The sequence below is a fragment of the Gouania willdenowi genome, chromosome 6 (genome assembly GCF_900634775.1).
Source record: "Gouania willdenowi chromosome 6, fGouWil2.1, whole genome shotgun sequence".
In the NCBI taxonomy this organism is placed as follows: domain Eukaryota; kingdom Metazoa; phylum Chordata; class Actinopteri; order Blenniiformes; family Gobiesocidae; genus Gouania; species Gouania willdenowi.
In genome coordinates this window covers 41,398,807-41,418,879 of record NC_041049.1, presented here as the reverse complement: position 1 = coordinate 41,418,879, position 20,073 = coordinate 41,398,807, and the positions used below count along the sequence as shown (strand labels likewise).

Here is a 20,073-nt window from a genome sequence, read left to right as displayed (position 1 = left end):
TCAAAGAACAGCCCATATTTGTTTTTTGATGTCAGTGGGGTGGGAGGGGGTATAAATTGATTTAAAAATTAGAAAAGTATTTGCAGAAAGGAAGGCCTAACAAACTGAGCATTTCAGTTCCTGTTCTGGCCTTTCAAAGTAAAGCAACAATAAGTTTGGCCTTAAAATTGACTTTTTTTTTCATTTTCTTGAGTTTTGTTGGTTATTTGAACAACATGGACCAATTTTTGAGTTTTCTTTTTCTGAACTGGACTGAGAAAGTATTAAAATATTGAGAGTATCTAACCAGGAACTTAATTCTGAGACATCCTAGTGTGCAGCGGGTATAAGTTTAACTATTAAATGTTAGGAGATAAACCAAAACAACCAAACTGTCACCCCCCCCCATTGCCCCCTCAATAAATCTTTACAATTCATCTAAAAATGGATTTTTACCCAGTGTTGATAGGGTTCATCCGCTACGCCCCACCATTGCTAAATTTTCATGAAGTGAATGCAATAATCAAAATCAGAGATGGCTGATCCAATTGTTCCATGCATTATTATATCTCATCATTTGTTACAGTGGTTCTGGGATAAACCCTTGCATGCAGTAATATATGAATGTTCTTATTAACACTCAGTGGAAAGGATTTCTTCTTCTCTGCAGCCCTAGTTTAGCTTTATTTTGCTGCTAACCCAATGGTTCACAACCTTTTTCTTGTCGTGACCCCATTTTTTCATCATGTTTGTTATAATGTGTTACAAACACAGAGTAGCTTGTGTTAGTGGACAAAGTGCAACCAGCTCAGATATTTCTGTAGTGCATTTTAGAAAGTGAAAGTACAGAAATACAGTTGTTTGAGAGATTGTGTGGTGTTTTAATTTGAAAAATAATAATTATTTAAGCTCTTTGAGCTTCCTTCCTCTACCTGCACTGTATATCTATTTCTGTTATATTGTGTTGTATTTCTAATTATGCAAAATAGATCAACATAAAAAATTTAAAATATTTTTTTTTAAATTTAAAAGTTGTATTATTAGACATTTCAGGAAACCTCATTTTAATTTCATTTCCAGGCGAAGCAAGGTTGGAAAAAACTGCTAGAGTGCAATCAAAAAAATACATCACTTTTAAATTAAAAAGTATAATTTTAATGAGTAATTTGTTTTATTTACGAGACATTTCATCACGACCCCCAAAGTTGAAAAACATAACCTGTGGTATTACATCAGGGTTTTAACTGATTGTATATGAAGGTACAAACAGAATAAATCCCAGAGATGAAGGTTTTCTTATCACTGTTTTGTACCTTTTTATCTCCTCCACCAACACTTATCTCCTGCCCTACTGTAGTGAAAACACAAACAGCTCAAACGTAAAGCATCAAGGTCAAACCAGAATAACACAATTGTTTTCAATCAACAATGGAGGTCAAATTTAACTCGATTTTGTCGGTCAGCCTCTCAGGAACCAACATCAACAGCGTAATTAAGGAGCCAAAGCTCGACCAATCAGAGCACAGGGTCTGTATACATTTCTGTAGGTCAGAAAATTCCTCTGGGATGTTTAGGAGAAATACTTGGATGTATTTTAGTCCAGGCTGTGCTTAGACAGAACACAAACAAACTCTTTAAAAGGAGTTGGTTGAATAAAATAGAAAGGGCTTTCATTTATATTATTAGAATCATCTTCTCAAAATGAAAAGTCTGTCATTTTATGTCAATAAAAGTGTAACGTGTAAATAAATTATACATTTTCTTCACTCGTTTTATAATTCCATGGTTCCCAAGGCAAGCTAAACGTTCTGGTTTGAGGAAAAAGCCTAAGAGCAAATATTTCTCCACACATGAAAGAATGAAAACCAAAGAATCCAGCGTTGTTCTTTAAAAGGACATCAGTGACAGAGTGAAAAGATGAGACAGCCCCAAGGGCAGCACTCAGACTCTTCCCACAGTGTTCACCAACATACTTCAACCTCCACCATCTTCCCAGGATTTAAATTAAAATATTGCGCAACAGTATAAACTAAAGAGTGGTGGGACTACGTGAAGATAATGGAGCTCAGAGCTGAAAAACAAAGCCCTCGACGCCACAGTGAGGAAGAGGCCCTCCATGAAAACATAAAGATCTGCAGGGCCGGCGGCGCTCAGTGGAAGGAAACGACCTCTGCCTCTGTCTCACAGGGAAGATTCATCATCTGACAACACGAAAAACACAGAGCGTAACACGACCTCCAAACAAGCTCCCACATCTGGAGCAAGAGTCAAACTGTATAAGACCAAGGAAAAGGTTCAAACCACTGTATGCACTCCTCAGGTCCCTCAGTTTACTCCCACCGTGCAAAAACATTGATTAGATGTCAAATTCCTGGAAAATGTATGGATGAAAAAGAGTTCTGTGTTATTAAACACACAAATTAATAACAATCTATGATTTATCAGTGATTACTTCTTTTAGTATTTAGGAATTCATTAAAAATTCTATTGATTATTCCATCCATTAATTGTGTAATGAAAAAAATAAAATGTACTTAATTTTTTTTATTTAATTAAAGAAATAAAAATAAAAATAAATAGTTTAATATTACCGAACCAATTGTTTCCTTTTTAGGAAAAAAATGCATTTATTTGTTACAAATGTATTATGCAAAGTAGAAAAAGGTAAAACAGGCAAGTTCAAATAAATACATATATGTACACATAATAATAGGGGCGTTGAAAAAATCGATTCGGCAATAAATCTTGATATTACGTCACGTGATTCTCGGATTGATTCTAAATGCATTCATATTGATTTTTTTTTTTTTTATTTAAAAATAAAAAAATAATAATTTTTACCTTTATTTAACCAGGAAAGTCTTTTCCACTACAGGAGACATTGTAACTGCACAAAGAAGTGCGATGAAACCTGGGCATGTTGACCAGCTTGTGTTTTTTCAATAAAATTTAAAAGAAAATTCTAACTTTCTGCATTTATTTGTTGTTCTACGCATATACCTCAGTTAAGTTGCACTAAAGTCAAAGTTGGTTTAAAAGCCACAGGCAGATTGTATGTTATTTTTTTATTTTAAGTTGTTGGCACATGGCATTTTAACGGCAATGTTTTGAGTGTAAAATATGCCAATAAAATATTTCATGCATAATGTTCTCATAAAGGTGTACACATTTACAGATTAGTTGTTTCTTGAGTCATATAATAAAAAAAAATTGCAATAATCGCCTTATATTTTAATATTGGGATATATCGTATCGTATCGTGACACAAATCGTATCACCAGATGCCAGGCAATACACAAACTTACATAGTAACATATAAGCAAGGCATCCAGGCAGAGAAACAATTGTTTTTTTATTTGTAACCAAGGTATTTGAGGATCTTTGCAAAAATGTTGCAGCTCAATTCAATGAATACGACTTTAAAAATACTGAGTCTGGGTTATCGCTGGGTCATTAACTAAACTTTGGTTGATTGATGATCATTTTAAGTTGAAAAATAATAGATTAGATTTGAATCTAATCTTATTAGATAAGCATCATTTCACGAGGTCAGTATTGCTTAAATGAGTAACATCGTTATTTTTGGAGGTAACTTGTACTTTAAAGCATTACTTTTTTCAATACGGTAACTCAATTACAGTTACTTTATTTAGCTGTACTATATTTATTTTAGGTAGATTAATAAACGATTCATTTTCTCCCCAGCTGTAGTGTGAAGTAGGCCTTTGTCTTATTTCCTGTTTCTAGGCACACTTGGAGTAGTGTTGCTGGCGTGTTTGTTTACTCTGGACAAAATGTGTCGTCATGACAACGCTTTGTTCCTTTAAATTAGGGCTACTTGATTTTAGTCATAATTGAAACCACGATTATTCAAACAATTATTTGTCAACCAAAAAGTTATTTATTTTTGTACAAAAAAACATAAAATATATTCTTTAAACATAAATAAAATCCTTCAAACACTAAAATCAAGTGTGTTCACTTTTGCACAAAACAAAACACTTGTTGCACGTGATGTGTTTTTGCTCCAGGTCTTCATCATCAAACCCAAAGTGTTACAATAGAAGAGAATTTGACTTGTTCACCAAGTGTTCTTGCTGCGTTTCTCCTGCCATGTTTCAAGATCATTAGCAACAACTTTCCTCGTGTTGGCCTGCAGGCTAGCTATGGCTTTGAGAGGGGCGGGGCGGAGGGGAGGAGCTTGCATGTGTGTGGATTAAACAACTTAAAGTTAGTATTAATGACGTGTGTGCCAAGATTTATAATAATGGGGTTGTTTTATTTACCAAATAGAACATATGTGAAAAAAATAAAAAAAATACAATTTTTTTTAATTTTTTTTAAATAATCGTTTTTTTCTCAATTATGATATTTTGCAATCGTTGGATGTAATAATCAAAATTGTAATCAAATTTTGATTATTTGAGCAGCCCTACTTTAAATGGAGATATCTTCACTATTTCTCTGTTATTGAGGACAAAGACAAGAACCTTGCGTTTAAATGTAAGTTGCGAGGTACGACTAAGCTAGGAGCTAAAGGATTTAAGCCACTACATCTACACAACAGAGAATGGATATTTACACAAACAGTCCTGACATGAAGCGGTCCTTTTTTGGCATCGTGACTCATGACTCCATTGTTACATCACAGATTTCTGGTGATATTTGCTCTATTTTTGATCATGTTTGTTTTATTTGGTACAAATACACAGTAGATGTGCCAGCTCAGATAATTTTACACTGCAATTTATTTGAACTAAAGTTATATTTGAGAAAGTGAAAGTAAAAAATACTTGTGTCTGAGATTGTGTGTAGTAAATAGGGGTGAGTATTGGCAAGGATGTTGCAATATGATTGATATCATGATACTTGGGCCACGATACGGTATCATCGCAATATCTACCAGTTAATGTCAAAATTAAACGCAGAGATGAAAAAAGTTGCTGTATATGTTCATCAGAAGATATTGATCACTCAGAGGACAAATTGAGTCAAAACTATTTGCTTCAAAACATCCTATTATTTTATTATTAGTATTTTTGCACATTTTCACTGAAAAAAGAAAATACAGTGCTACACACTGCATCATAAAAATATATATATTTACATTTAAATTTTAAAAAATCGATTTCAAATTGGCACCCAAAAAATCACGATATATTGTGAAATCAATTTTTTTCAGATCCCTCGTAGTAAACAATAACAATTAAATAATGATAATAATATTTTTAAATAATAATTTTGAATCAGTAAGTTTTTTATATTTTATTATTACTAGACATTTGAAGCAACCCCATTTTATTTCCACTGCAGTAACTAGTACAACACTGAAATGAGCACTAGATTGATGAGATAAAAATCCACATTATTTAAAAATCTGAGCATTTAGAGATGGGAGCAAAAGGAGTGAGATAATAGTGATGAGATGAGCAGCATCATGTGATCTCATGAGGAGATGTAAAAACATGTCATTGAGAAGCACGAGGAGGAGAGTTGATCTTTATGCATGATGACAGAAATGAATTAGCATCAGGGATAAAATGAACGTAATGAGAAGCTTAGAATAATAATTCATGCCGAGCACAAAAACACAGCTCATGCTATATGAACATTATCATCACAGAAACACACAATGACCATCACATGTAGATACACTGAGGTGCACTCAGGCCTTTACATTATCAATGAAAACAAGTGTTTTCACAGGTTTGTTATTTATAACCACAAGCTGTGCTGGGAACAAATTAAGAAATTCAAAATGGAAACAATCATGGACATCACCATCTGGGTGGCAACAATATCCATTAGAAGTAGAGATGAAACCAGTGAGGTGTGAAAAAAAAAACTCTTATTGTGTCGTGATACTTTTAAATTGGGGTAAATTTATGTATTTGGTTATGAAGTAGTTTTTAGGGATGTCCCGATAATACTTTTTAATTTCCGATATGATACCAATATTGCAGTCTTGCGTATCAGCCGATACCGATATTGATTCGATACAATATCAGCACGAATCATACACAGTTTTATTACTTATTTTGTAGTGTGGAATGTTAGAAAATGCTTGATCACGTGACGTCACTCAAACAGAAAACAATAGTCAGCATCAGTAGGTTACTTTGTTAAAGTGTGAACCACAGTCATTTATGGATAGAAGTGCTGGATCGGAAAATTTATATCAGTGATTTTAGATGCAGTCTGATAAAATCCAATATTCGTTTACTGATATCGGATCGGGACACCTCTAGTAGTTTTGTGATTAATTCTTGTCTAACTCTTAAGATTTTAGTCGATGCGTTTCAATTTGGTACATTTTTTTGTAAAATGTAGGAGTGACTGCCCTCTATAGGTCGAAACTAGGGGTGTGCACTGCCATGAATCTGACGATACAATACGATTCACATGTCACGATACAATATTTCTCATTAATAAGCAATACGATATTGCTGATATATTACTATATCAGTAATTACAAATTTCACCTTTACAAGTACAAAATGGCATGAAATACAATGTCATTTTTTTTATTTTTTTTTACTTGCGAGAACAAGGAAATGGTAATTAACTTTAATTCAAGTATCAATATCAAAACCAAGTGGTATGTTTAGCAAACTGTCAATTTACATTTTTCAAATTTTTTTAATTTTTACAACAGATTCTGATTCTGTCAAGTTCTAAAATTCTTTAAAAAAGTAACCACCTGCATCTATAATATAGCTAATACAATAAAGTTTTGCTATTGGCTGAGAACGGAGGCGGCATTCATCACAAACCACCACCGTAAGCCCCGCCCCTCCTATAAAAGTTAGCACTTCGTCGTGACTTATTTAAAGTGTCTTTGCTTGAGAAAACATCAGTCCTTATAGAGATTAATTGATAAACTAATCATGTTGATTCATGGACCCCCTCTGACCAGGGTTGGGGTCAATTATAAATGTAATTGCGTAATTGATATTTAATTACAATTATGGCTTGAATAAATGAATGAATGAATAGCTTTCTTGTTTTTGCTTGGGATGAGCGAGTACAGCATTATCTTATCTGTTAACCATATGAATTATCTGTATCTGTATCTGTACTCAGAGTGGGTGGGGCCTAATCCAAAAGTGGGCAGTATTTAACCCATAAGTGGGTCGGGTTGTCTTGAAATGGGTGGTGCTTTAACCAGTATGTTATTTTAAGCATGTAATTGATATGGGTTGATCAGAAATTGTTATATTTATTGCTGATTAGAAAAAACAGTTTACAGAACAAGTTTTGCAACAATGAATACAACACATGCTGTTGCATTTAATTGTGTTTTTTAAATTAAATTTTTTTTATTATGATCAGTGTGATTTCTGTTTATTTTTTAGGTTATTTTTTTATTTTTTTAATTTCCACACCAGGTGTGTGTGTGTGTGTGTGTGTGTGTGTGTGTGTGTGGGTGTGTGTGTGTGTGTGTGTGTGTGTGTGTGTGTGTGTGTGTGTGTGTTTTAAAAAAGGAAAGAAAAGAGGGAGAGAAAAAGAAGGGAGAGACGCAACGCGAGTCGCAACACGTCTCAACAAACCCATGTAAAAACCAACCTGAAGCAGAAGAAACCCTAAACGTTAATGGAAAAGACCCGCAAACTTGATAGAGAGGTAGAGGCAGAGACGAAGCACATAGAGCGGAGCTGCGGGACACGTTCAGTGACAGCAACACATCTGTATGTGTAGAAGAGGAGCGTTGTGATTGACACAGAACGCAGACACAGTCAACAATCCAATGACGATTTTCATTAGATATTGACTTGTATTACTCATATAATACTCGTACTCTGCAAAAGTTCTTTATCCATACCGGATACTTGTTTTAGCCGAATATCCGGCTCAACTCTAGTCATTACAATCACATATAACAATTGTAACATGGGAGGACAGGAGCGGGAGGACAGGAGCGGGAGGACTGTGCCACGTATTTAGATGAAAAAAATGGGATAAGAGGAGAGGATTTCCAGCAGCTGGGGGACGCGGGCGTGCAAACACTTCTGGGCGCTCCATGACGCCTTCCCTGTAGCTCGGAGCAGAGGAGGGTGCAAGCAGATGGCCAACAAGGCATTTGAAATATAATCCCTAAACTCCATTTCTGAAAAAGCCAGATGTAGTGTGACCACCTTGATTAAATCAGTTCAGAAACAAATGTTCCAGGTGGCAGTGGGGTCCAAGTTGGTTCCAATTCGGCGTAAATGATGCAAAAGCAGTTCCTGCTCGCTTTTGAGTTCATTCATCACATGAGTCTGAGTGTTGAGAGGCCTGCCCCATCCTTCAGAAAACACTGACAGCCTTCCCAAAACAATTGCCAGCGTAATAAGGACTTTGTGATAGGTCAGAAAGCTGCCAGCTCCAATCAGCAGCATACCTGCTACGGTAGCAGGAATTTTTTGCCATGAAAATTCGACAAAAACTGTCAATATTTTAACGCATAACTGGGGAACCATGTTACAGTTCTATGTACAGATGTACAAATATGTAGTTAACATTAAAATATGTTTCATATCAAGCTTTCCTACATTTCACCATTAAAAAAATATATAAATCTAGGGGTATAGTGACAAATAAAAGGTCCACACCAAAAATATTAATACCAATATTTTCATTGATTAGGAAGCCTAACTAGGTAACCAAGAAATAAGAAACACATTAGATGGTAGATATTACAAATATACAGCTGATTTAGGATTCGTTATCATAAGACATGCTAACAGAAAGCTAACACAAGAGGGATGTTAACTTTTATTTGGTTATTTATTTCAGGCTCAATAATTGTGATTAGTTGTAATTGAACTTTAGAAATTGAGAATGTAATTGTCATTGACTTTGAGCATAAAAAAAAATTGTAATTTAATTGTAATTAGAAAAAAATGCGGTCACTGTAATCGTAATTGAACAGTTCACCAAATGTTCCTTCATATAACACTTCAGCCTGACTTTTCAAAAAAATAACTACTTTAATTGGTGTAAATCTGATGAAAAGGACTTAAGGACTCGTGCAAAAGGAGCTTAGACCAAGAGCCACACATTGATTCTGTAAGCCGCCCACGGGTTTGCTGGGAGCATGTCAGACCTGCAGCCTCATGCTGGTGCATTGTTTTCAAACCAGGACGGGTCACTGGGAGCTACACAACACGGGTTGACTGTGGAGGGGGTGACGTGACCCCATGGTTTCCTCCAGGATGTGTGCCAGGTTTCAACATGAAAGAGGAAGCACGCATCATTTCCTCACTTATGAAATCATCTTCATACAATTTGCCTTCAGCAGTGAAGCAACACAATCAAACACAAATCAGTAATAGGAAGTACTTCTTATTTTGTGTCGGCCTGAAATAGATAGTTTAGCTACTTTCATCACAGTGGGGCCCATAAAAATGCAATGATCCGAGAGCCGGTTTCTTTATTTATTCATTATTATCTACATTCTTGTCAGCATTTAGAATATTGACCAAGTTGAGCATTAATACAGGACAGAACCAAAGGTTTGCTTGTTTTTATGAGTAGTTTTAAGTGTTTTTCTGCAATTTTGTGTACTGTATTTCTTTTGTTGTTGAGTTGGTTTTTCTTGACATTTTTGGGTGTATAGCCTGTAAAGACATTTTGTCCATTTTTATTGCTATTTTGTGTATTTTCTTTTTACTTTTTGTGTATTTTGGAGTCATTTTGTCTGTTTCCTAAGTCATTTTGTACAATTTTATTGTCTTTTTGTTTATTTTTCAGCCATTATTAGTGTCTTTGGAGTCATTTAATGCATTTTCATTGTCATTTTTTGTATTTTTCTGTCATTGTTTTGTATTTTTCTTGTTTTGTAGTGCAATTAGTTTAAGATAAATTAAATAATTTGTGTTTGCACAAAATGTCTGATTTAGGGTGCATCATGGCGTACATGCAAGATGAAGAGACAAATTAATGTATGGATTTTCAAGATATGCTTTTGATTGTGTACAGCTTTAACCAAATATTCTTAGAGAAACGACCAAACGTAGCAGGTTATTGACTGAAGCCATCTGTGTGTGTGGATTGCTGTGGTAGAAGGAATACGGAGGCAGAGTAAACAAAGCAGCGTTTGCTTTGGTTGATCTTCTACAGGTGGGCCCGCTGTAATAAATTATCACCTATTCAACTCATAAAAGGAGATCTCATCTTTATTGTCTGCTGCTGTATCTGAACTGGGTCAAAGTCTAAGATTTAGAAACGACAAACAACTCAAACTGAAACTGACCTAGGCTACACAAACACTGCAATGTTTGACTAACATAAGCAATGAAAAGGACAGACTGCAGGTAAATAACCTAAAAAGAGGTATTACGCTGTAACAAACATCAGGGTTGGGGGTCAATTATCATCGCATAATTGATAATTAATTACAATTACAATTGTAAACGTAATTTTAAAAATATGTTGCTGTCGTATTCATAATGAAATTGTAAGTGAGTTCCGATAATTGACTTTGTAATTGTAATTGCCATGAAAATTCTATAAAAATCAATTATAATTTAACGCAAAACCGGGGAACCATGTTACAGTTCTATGTACAGTTCTACACATATGTAGTGAATTATTAAAATGCGTTTCATATCAAGCTTTCCAACATTTTACCAATTGAAGAAAATTTTAATTGAGGGCTATACTGACACACCAAGATATATTTTAGTTGATTAGGAAGCATAACAACGTAACCAATAGACAGGAAAGAAATTAGATGGTAGATTTGTTTTCAGTGTATTTTACAGCTGATTTAGGACCCGTTATCATAAGAGATGCTAACAGAAAGCTAACACATGAGGAAGGTTAACTTTTATTTAGACTTTACACCGATCTGATCTGCTATATCGAATCGGTCGATATTTAGCATTTTATGCAATTAATGTGATCAGTTGTAATATCTTAATTTGCCGATCCGACCAATGACGTCATTGTCATGATGGAACTTTCTGTAGATGCTCCCATTATCGTTTTATCATCTCATTTACACCAAAGAGTTGTTTACTCTACGTGACACAGCTTTTTTTCACGCACATTTGTGCACAAAGTTGAAAAACTACAGCGAAAATGTCTCTCGGTTGGGGCAAAGTGGCTGAGCAGCGGAGTTCTTCCCCAGTCTACTAGCTCTGAAAGCGGGGGCAGTGTCTGCTGTTAGTGTGTGTATGTGTGTGTGTGTGTGTGTGTGTGTGTGTGTGTGTGTGTGTGTGTGGTGCTCGCACTTGTTTAGTTTATGCAGCTCGAGCATGTTAAAAGGGAAAGTCCTAGAGCAGAGCACTGGGCTCCCGTTTACTTACCGGAGACTTCTGTCCGTTTCAGGGTGATGGTGAACACAAAAGCGTGTGTGTGTGTGTGTGCACCTGTGAATATGGACTATAAGCAACAGTAGGTTTTGCGATGCCACAGTCAGTAAATATGTCTTTGCTCCTAACGCTAATGGGGGCTTCATGTAGTTCCAGTGTGGTCTTCCTCCACAGCTTCATCTCCAACCCTCTTATAGTCAACACAGCTGCTGTTCAGGGACTAAATTAAATGTTTAGCTCATATTTACACCTGCAAGTGCTCGGTCTGCATCGCATTTAAAAAAGCGGAGCCAGGACTCTCTTGTGCGTGCAATGTTATGTTCAGGTCCTGCATGGAAATTGTTAACCATTCCACTCCCTCACAGTCACAAGGCTGCGTTTAGGTCCCGAAACATGGTACCGTTTGATATTCCATGAATCGGCATCAGGTGGTACCAAAGGAATTTGGTCGTTACCTAAAACAAGCCAAAAAAAACAACCAACCTGAATTCATTTATTTATTTTATTTATTTATTCAGTTTATTTCCGACATGGTTACGTTCACTTTTTTTTTTTTTTTAACATTTTTTTTGTACATGCCGAAAAAGGAGAAGAGTGAAGCAGTTTGCTTATCTGGGTCCCGTCCCCTGTTTTACCATCGCAAATTTACATGGGAGAATGTTGTCTCTCTGGTCAAACATTCTTGAGTTGTTCTGAACAGTCCTTTCATATGATCGGAATGATGATCTTTTTTTTTTAAACTCACTGATCGGTGATCGGCCAAAAAATCCTGATCGTCTTATATTAGGTTATTTTTTCAGGCTCATTATATGTGATGAATTGTAATTGAACTGAAGTAATTGAGAACATAATTGTAATTGACTTTGAGGATAAAGAATAATTGTAATTTAATTGTAATTGGAAAAATGCTAGTCACTGTAATCGTAATTGAATTGTAATTGAACATGGGTAACTGAAAAATATAATTGACCCCAACCCTGGAGTAGGTTCTCGTGTAATTATTTGGCCTTTTCTTTGTTGGCAGAAGAGTAAACCAATGGAAACCACATCTTCTGTTTTTAGTTTGGTCCAAACCATCAATAAACTGGGAGGAATGGTAGAATATGAGCTCCTTCAGTCCTGAACACCTGCATGGATTCAGTCTGTGGGTGTAGACGCTTTAAAAAGCTCTTTGATCGCACAGAAAATACTTCCATCAGCAGCTGCACAGCTTCTACTGCAAGATCAAACCTGACTGGCCCCTCCCACCTTCATTCTCTTTTCAACCGTGCACACACACACAGTGGACAGTAACAACAACCATGTTTTGCCAAAGCGCAGAGCCAACAAAAAACAGAGGATGGTAGGACTGGGCGGAATACCGGTTCATACCAAATACCGGTATATATTTTATTTTCATTATGATATGAAATTTTGTTATACCGCCATACCGGTGTATTTGATTACACAATTTTCAGAATGCTACGCTGCGCCGCGTTTCGGACCGAATCCGTTTCAACGTTGCACTTCTAAATAGAAAGGTAAACAGTAGCGCTCTGGTGTTAGTTGGGGTGTAAATGGATAAGAAAGACAACTGAAAGCTCTGAAGCTGCATGTGCCTTCATGCGCATGCCTCTGCTACAGGAGAACAACACTCACGGACACGGAGGCACCGTTAGCTTAGCATGTCGGCAGTAATACACAAAAAAAAAAAAAAAGAGAACACAGGGTTGCAATTCCTTTAACATGGAAATAAGTCCTGGTGGAGCTGCAAACAAAACGCTACTTTATTCACCATAAGAAACCACCACACCACTGAGTATGCAGCAATTAAAGCTAGAAATCAAGCTAAAGCTAAAGCTAATGCTAAAGCTAAGCTCGCGCGACAAAGCACCATTGGGCTGCTGTTGCAACCTTGTATTACTACTAGTGTGGAATTATTCTATAATATTCACTCATGACAGTAAAATAGAGCATCCTAGGTCAATCTACTGCAGTAAATTCTCTCTCAACCAGTAGAAAATGCTGTGAACACCTGATTATGTATGAAAAAAATACAGTGAAACCATTAGAATTTTGAAAAATACCATGTTATAAATTCTTGGTCATACCGCCCACCCCTAGAAGATGGTTTTATTTACCAACAGAAAAACGCTAAAGTCTCCACCATCACCTTCATATCTACTCCAGTGACGAGCAGTCAGGGGAGGCAGAGCAAAATTAATGATCAAATAAAATAAATAGGAATATTTTCCTACTGATCTGTGCAATAAATGTTCCAAATTCCAAAACATTTCAATCATTTTTATGATCAAAATCGCTGAATATGCATATTTTCTCTGTGGGAGGCGACGACGAGGTGATTATACGTCCTCACTTTCCATAGAATAGGTAATGTATGTTTATTACACCAGTGGTTCCCAACCCTTCTTGTCTTGTGTTCCCCTCGAGCCTTTTTGTCATACCATGAGTACCCCCTCACTCATACGTGTTCATGATTCTCCAAAAATAGAACATAACACAACTGAATATTCAACGCAAGTTATTTTATTTCATCTTCTTAAATTGAACAATAAATATTCAGGCATTGTCTTCTTTTTTCACTCAAATTAAACATAAAATGATAAATATAAGAAATAACATTATAGTGAACGTTTGTATTATTAATACTAAATATGATAACATTGTTATTAAAGAAAAATAATAAAGTTGAAATTAGAAAAAAAATAATATAAATAAATAAATACAAAACAAATAATTAACCCGCCTGTGTTATATACAGTAACTTTTATGATATTTAGCACAAAAGGAGCTTCTTTGAATATGTCCCCTTTAAACAGGCATTTAAACTTTAAAAACAAGTCATTGCGCACACGTACAATTATTGACGGACTTATGAAATGACTGAGAATATCTTTTATTATCTTGAAAATAAATTCTTATTTTTTTCCACGTACCCCCTGCAATGTGCTCACTTGCCCCTAGGCATCCGCGTACCCCTGGTTGGGAAACATTGTATTACACTAGTACAGTGCCCATCAGAAGTATGTATTCATATAGTGCGAGCTTAAGTAGAGTTGTCACTTATGGCCAAATATTTGAAGGTTGGATGTACAAAGACGTGTACATACTCTGTACTCTGTAGTGTTATAAAGGGGTTTTTTGGGTGCCACGATTAAACTAACCTGATTGTCTGCAATATTTACATTTATAATACGGGCTCTGCACTCTGTATTAGTGTAATTATTCAGTTAGCCATTGGTACATTTTTAATTCTGGGGTTATTTTTTTTATTTTTAGTATACCGATAATTCCATTTTAAAACTTGATTTGCACTGTAAAATCTGTAATTGGTGGGCGACCGTGGCTCAGGTGGTAGAGGGTCGTCTTCTGATCGCGAGGTTGGGGGTTCGATCCCAGTACCTGACTATGTGTCGAAGTGTCCTTGGGCAAGACACTGAACCCTAAGTTGCTCCCAGTGGTCGACTAGTGCCTTGCATGGCAGTCCTGTCCCACTGGTGAGTGAATGTGAGAGTGATTGGGTGAATGAGCTGATATGTAAAGCGCTTTTAGACTGCTTCAGTGTGGTGATAAAGCGCTATATAAATCAAGTCCATTTACCATTTACCATTTACTGTAAACCATACACCTATTTTTTGTTCAAAAGTAGTGCAATAAAAACACAGACATAAAACAATTGTGATTACAATATTAATCAAAATAATCGTGATTATCATTTTGGCCATAAATAAATTCTGAAATTTTCACCAATTGTAATTATTTAATAGGCACACTGTACAATTTAGGTTTGATCGTATGAATACTTTTTGGAGATATGGACAATTTAGTGCGGGGTGTACAGTATGTGTCGATTTTCATGTGATTTTCGCTCATTATTTTTTTCTTCCATTATCTCAGGAATTATACCACAATGAAAATTGGTATAGTATTACAGCTCCACCTACTCTCTCAGAATATACAAAAATACCTGCTATACGTCCTATCATGTCCACTGATAGGAGGTATTGCAGATATTTAAGTTATTGAATAATTACGGAACAATTGGTAACTGACGTGCGTGGGATGTCCCTGAAAATTTACTGCAATGACATGAAAAGACCCACAAGTGTTCACTTGAAAAAGCCACTAAATGCAAATGATGTCAATTAGTTAAAAAACATAAATATCAAAATACTAAGACAGTTGTCCAAAATGTAAATATATATATATTTTGAATTAAAGTTTAGCAAATATTTTAATATATTGAATTTCAAAAGGAAGTAAAGTTAGAGTAAAGCTCCAAACATTTTGCACTGAGTCACAGATTATTAAAAAAAACATATCTATTAAAAAATAGTAAATCCTCGAATTTAAAAAGGAAAATGCAAGATGAGCAAAATGCTAAAAAAAATGAAGGGAAGAAGATTCATTTGATTTTAGATGATAATACTTAAAAGTTAGCGTTGCTTCATTATATCATGAGTACGACAACAAGGATCAGAGACGGGCTGTGATGGTTCAACACAAAGATACAGATATTGTAAAATGCTGACTTAGCAGAAACAGTTGTTTCTGTGTCGACCTTCAGAATCCGGCACTTCAAAGAGCGAGGACACTGAAGGTGTGTGTTTGGGGGGGGGGGACTTTCTGCTCTAACGGTACACAAACAGGTCTTGCTATGCAAACACAGAGACAAACAAAAGGGCAAAGCAGCAGCAGCTACAATCGCTCCACGGACAAACACAGATGAAAGAGGCGCGTCGTGCACTGCTACACGGTCCTCAAGGCTGGCCTGGAAACATCACAACTACAGGAAAGAAGGCAGGAAACCACAAAATAAAAAAGATGAAAACACAAGAGACCAAACTGCTTTCATTACCAGCGTGTTATATGGCGAGGGCGTGCACGGCGTGATTAGCACAGCACATGGAGAGCCTAGACACCAGAGGATATCCAGCCTCTTAAAGGCTTTGTGGTGAAATGTTGTTTCTAAAGTAAGGAACAAAATCTTATGATTGTCCTTTAGCGGGTTGCTAGGACACGACGGGTGCACGTTTACGGTAAGGCAGGAAGAGAAGGTGCACTGGTCATTAGTCTCCATCTGAGCCCCATTATTGTTCCTCCATCACATCACATCACATCCATCGCTGAGGGACACACACAGCAACACTTACTCAGATTTCTACCAACCAATCAAAACTGATAAATCTTTTTCACATTATTTTGAAAAATAGAGGTTTAACTTTAACTTTTCCTGTTGTAGTTAGCTTAGCATGTAGCAGTGCAAGCTGGGCAGGGTCAAAGGGTAAAGGAACAGGTCCATGTTATTGAGTCACCCTATTGGTAAAAAAAAAGTGATTAAAAAAAGATTTGCCGTCATAAGTCGTTACTAGGGCTGTAGTCAACCAAGAAAATGGTTGGTCGACCAAGACTATGGCACCAAAAGAAAAGGTGCCCTGCTGCAGCTGTCAGTGCACTGTCCTCTGATTGGAGCAGAGGGACAGAATTGAAAGTCAAAGTCCCTGCATATTTAAAAAGTCTGGTCGACCAAAGTTGGCAGCCCTAGTCCTTACGTGATTCGTCTAATACTTATCTTGCATCCCTAAAACACACTCGATTAGACGTGGGCGACTAACAGCCCGGGGGCCACATGAGGCCATCGCTCTAAATATGTGTGGAACCCAAAGTAAATGCACAAAATGACTTTAAAATACATACATTACAGGAAAATCCACACAAATATTTACAAGATTACTCCAAAAATACATAAAAAAAACATCAATAAAAACACAAAATGAGGGGAAAATACAAAATAATGATAAAAACACACAAAACACAAAAAAGAGACAAAAAATGATCCTAATACAGACTAAACCATGTTTATGCTCTTCCTGTTTTAATGCTTATGCTGGTCGTTATTATGGATGTAGATGATGGACCACATACAGTCACATTTTGTCATAACAGCCCACATCTTCTTTAGCTCACTCTAAAGCTTACACGCCATTCATGTAATTCCAACTTGAATTACATGAATGGATGTAATTACATGAACGGATAATGTTAAAAGCATCCAGCGGTTGCCATGGTAACATAATTCCCTGTTTTAAGTAGTCTTCCTTGTTCAGCTGAAGGCATTTGTGAATCTGTAGTAAGATGGCCGATAGTGGCGTCATAGACTGTCTACAGCAGGGGATCTCTACCTTGGGGTCAGGAGCCCATTCGGGGTCACTGGGAGGGGGTCACCAGATCCCTTCAAGAAACAAAGAATATTTTGACAATTTGAGCCCATTTTTGCTTATTTTTACCTTTTTTCTAGAACTAGATCAAAATTGACATATTTTTACCTATTTTCATCACTTTTTCTTGCCATATTTTTGCTCCTTTTAATGCATTTTTGCTACATTTCAATCAAATTTCAGCACTTAAACCCTTTCTACCATTTTCCCACCTAATGTCACATGTTGACCCATTGTCACTTTTAACCTCCTGTCACCATATTTAACCACATTCACACTTTGTCATGGCCATTATTTGCCAGTTTAAACTAATTGTTCATACTCTTCAAATTTCATGCAGTTATATTCATAGAACAATGAACCATCATTTTACTGACTTTATGGATGGGCCCCAAAAATCTCTCCCCTTTATTCCCCCTTATAGATGGCCCTGTCTCCACATGACTGTTCTTCAATGTTCACGTCTGTGTTCAACCACCTACAAATACAGCGGGGGTCCCCGGCTGTGTAACCTTTATCTTGTGGTCGTGGGCTGAAAAGGTTGAGAACCACTGACCTATGCGAAGACTGATTGGCTGAAATATCCAAAATGTCAACATATAAAGGGATATTTTGTGTGTTGATATAAATGACTCCAAAGAGATTTCTTGTTCCTTTTATTTCATGTTTATTCTTTCTTCATCCAGATGTTTTTTTCCTAACCTGTCAAACCCTTCTTTCTTTTGTTGTGTTTTCTTTGCAAAGACAATGTCCTCATGGACCTCATCACTATCACAATTCACTCAACTCTTTCCAGATCTGTCGTCCCGTCTCATCTTCTCTGCTCAGACGATCCTCAGTAGGAAATCAAGACTTTGTTTTTAGGCTCTCAAGCTGTGAGAACTCACAGTGACCGAGTCATTAGCATTTCAAAGCTCAACATGCAGTCAGCGGACTCTCCTGCCCTCCATGAGTTAACAGAAGAGGGATAGAGGGTGACTTCAAAATATTTGAACTCAGTGCGTGCGCGCGCACACACACGGGAATTCTGCTTCCTGTTTTGACAAGTTGTGAAGTTTCAATGAAGCAGCTTTTTGTTCCCATGTATTTTTGGTACCCAGTAGTAGTTAGTTGCATGAAATTAGTTGAATCGTGGAGTTCTTTTAACTACAACATGCATTCCACTGGTGACCAACTGGTGGCCCATGGGCCAGATGTGGCCCCATGTCTAATTTTGTGCGGTCTCCAAAACAAACACGCAAAACGACTCCAAAAATACACAAAACCCCTCCAAATATACAAAAGATTGCTCCAAAACACAGAAATTACACACAATACCACTCTAAAAATACACAAAGAGAAACCAAAAATACACAAAATTACTCAATACTCAAAACCAAAAATACACAAAGCAAAACAAACTCTGAAAATACATTTAAAAAAACATTAAATATATACACAATACCACTCCAACATTTGCAAAACCATAAGAAACCACACGTGAAAACTACACAAAACAACTCCAAAAATACACAAAACAATACAAATACAAATATACAATAAGAGTAAAAAAAATAGACAAATATACACAATACCACACTGAAAACAAACAAAGCAAAACCAGAAATACCCAAAACTCCAAATATACGCAAACTCCAAAAACATAAAAAGTACTTCATATATACACAAAACCACTCCACACATTTGCAAAACCACAACCAAACCACACATGAAAAATACACTAAACAACTCCAAAAAAACACAAGAGCTCCCAAATTAAACAAAAGCCTCCAAAAACACACAAATCACTTTTAAAAACACACAATAAATGTACTTTCCTGTATTAATGCTCAGATGGTCATTATTCTGAATGCTGACATGAATGTGGATAATGTGGCCCTCAGATCAGACACTCCCATGTTTGCGGCCCCCGCAGAGTACACTCTGAATTGTGCAGTGAAATACATCAGTGTGATGATGAAATCCTGCATTCAGGAATTGTTTCACTCGTTTGCTCATTCATTCATTAACCTTTAAGAATTAAAACTCTTTGGTTAGATATTGATTTAATTGCATCACTTTAACCTTTCCTTGAACTTTGTAGTTTACATCCAGCACAGTGTGCATCCCCCAAAAACACATTACAACAGACACAGACAACTTTTATCAACTGACTCTTACCTTGGATCCCTCAGAGGACGGTCGACGACCAAAAGGTGAATATCTTCCTAGAGACATCCTGGGATGTCGTGTCACTATCCGAGCTCATTCATATCAGACAGCGTGGGATAAATCCAGTATGAGCACAACACAAGAGTCAAGAATCAAAGGAGGATCCTGCAGTGAAAGAAGAGTCTTAACCATTGGCTGTTAATCCTTTAACCTTCAGCGTGTGTATCCGTCCCTCTAATCGACTGTTTAGATAAGAGGCTGCTGCTTCTGGACGCAGAGCGCACACTCAATCATTGGCAAACGGGAGCAAATATTGGCCACGCTGGAGCAACATGTGACAGCAGTGAAGTTTAAAACACTTTGCTCAACGACGCAGATGATGTCAGGGTGAGTTTGTGTGGTCGGGTTTTAAATGAGACTGTGAGAAA

At 36.5% G+C, this 20,073-nt stretch overlaps 1 protein-coding gene across 1 annotated transcript in view; it reads right to left on the bottom strand.

Annotated features, from left to right (window-relative positions):
* Positions 1-19,820, bottom strand: part of LOC114465818 (microtubule-associated serine/threonine-protein kinase 4-like) — a 31,993-nt gene extending 12,173 nt beyond the window's left edge. The window contains exon 1 of the mRNA XM_028451079.1: positions 19,655-19,820. Within this exon, the coding sequence (XP_028306880.1) occupies positions 19,655-19,711 (57 nt within the window). The 5' untranslated portion in view covers positions 19,712-19,820. The remainder of the gene's footprint in view (positions 1-19,654) is intronic.
* Positions 19,821-20,073: the final 253 nt, after the last annotated feature.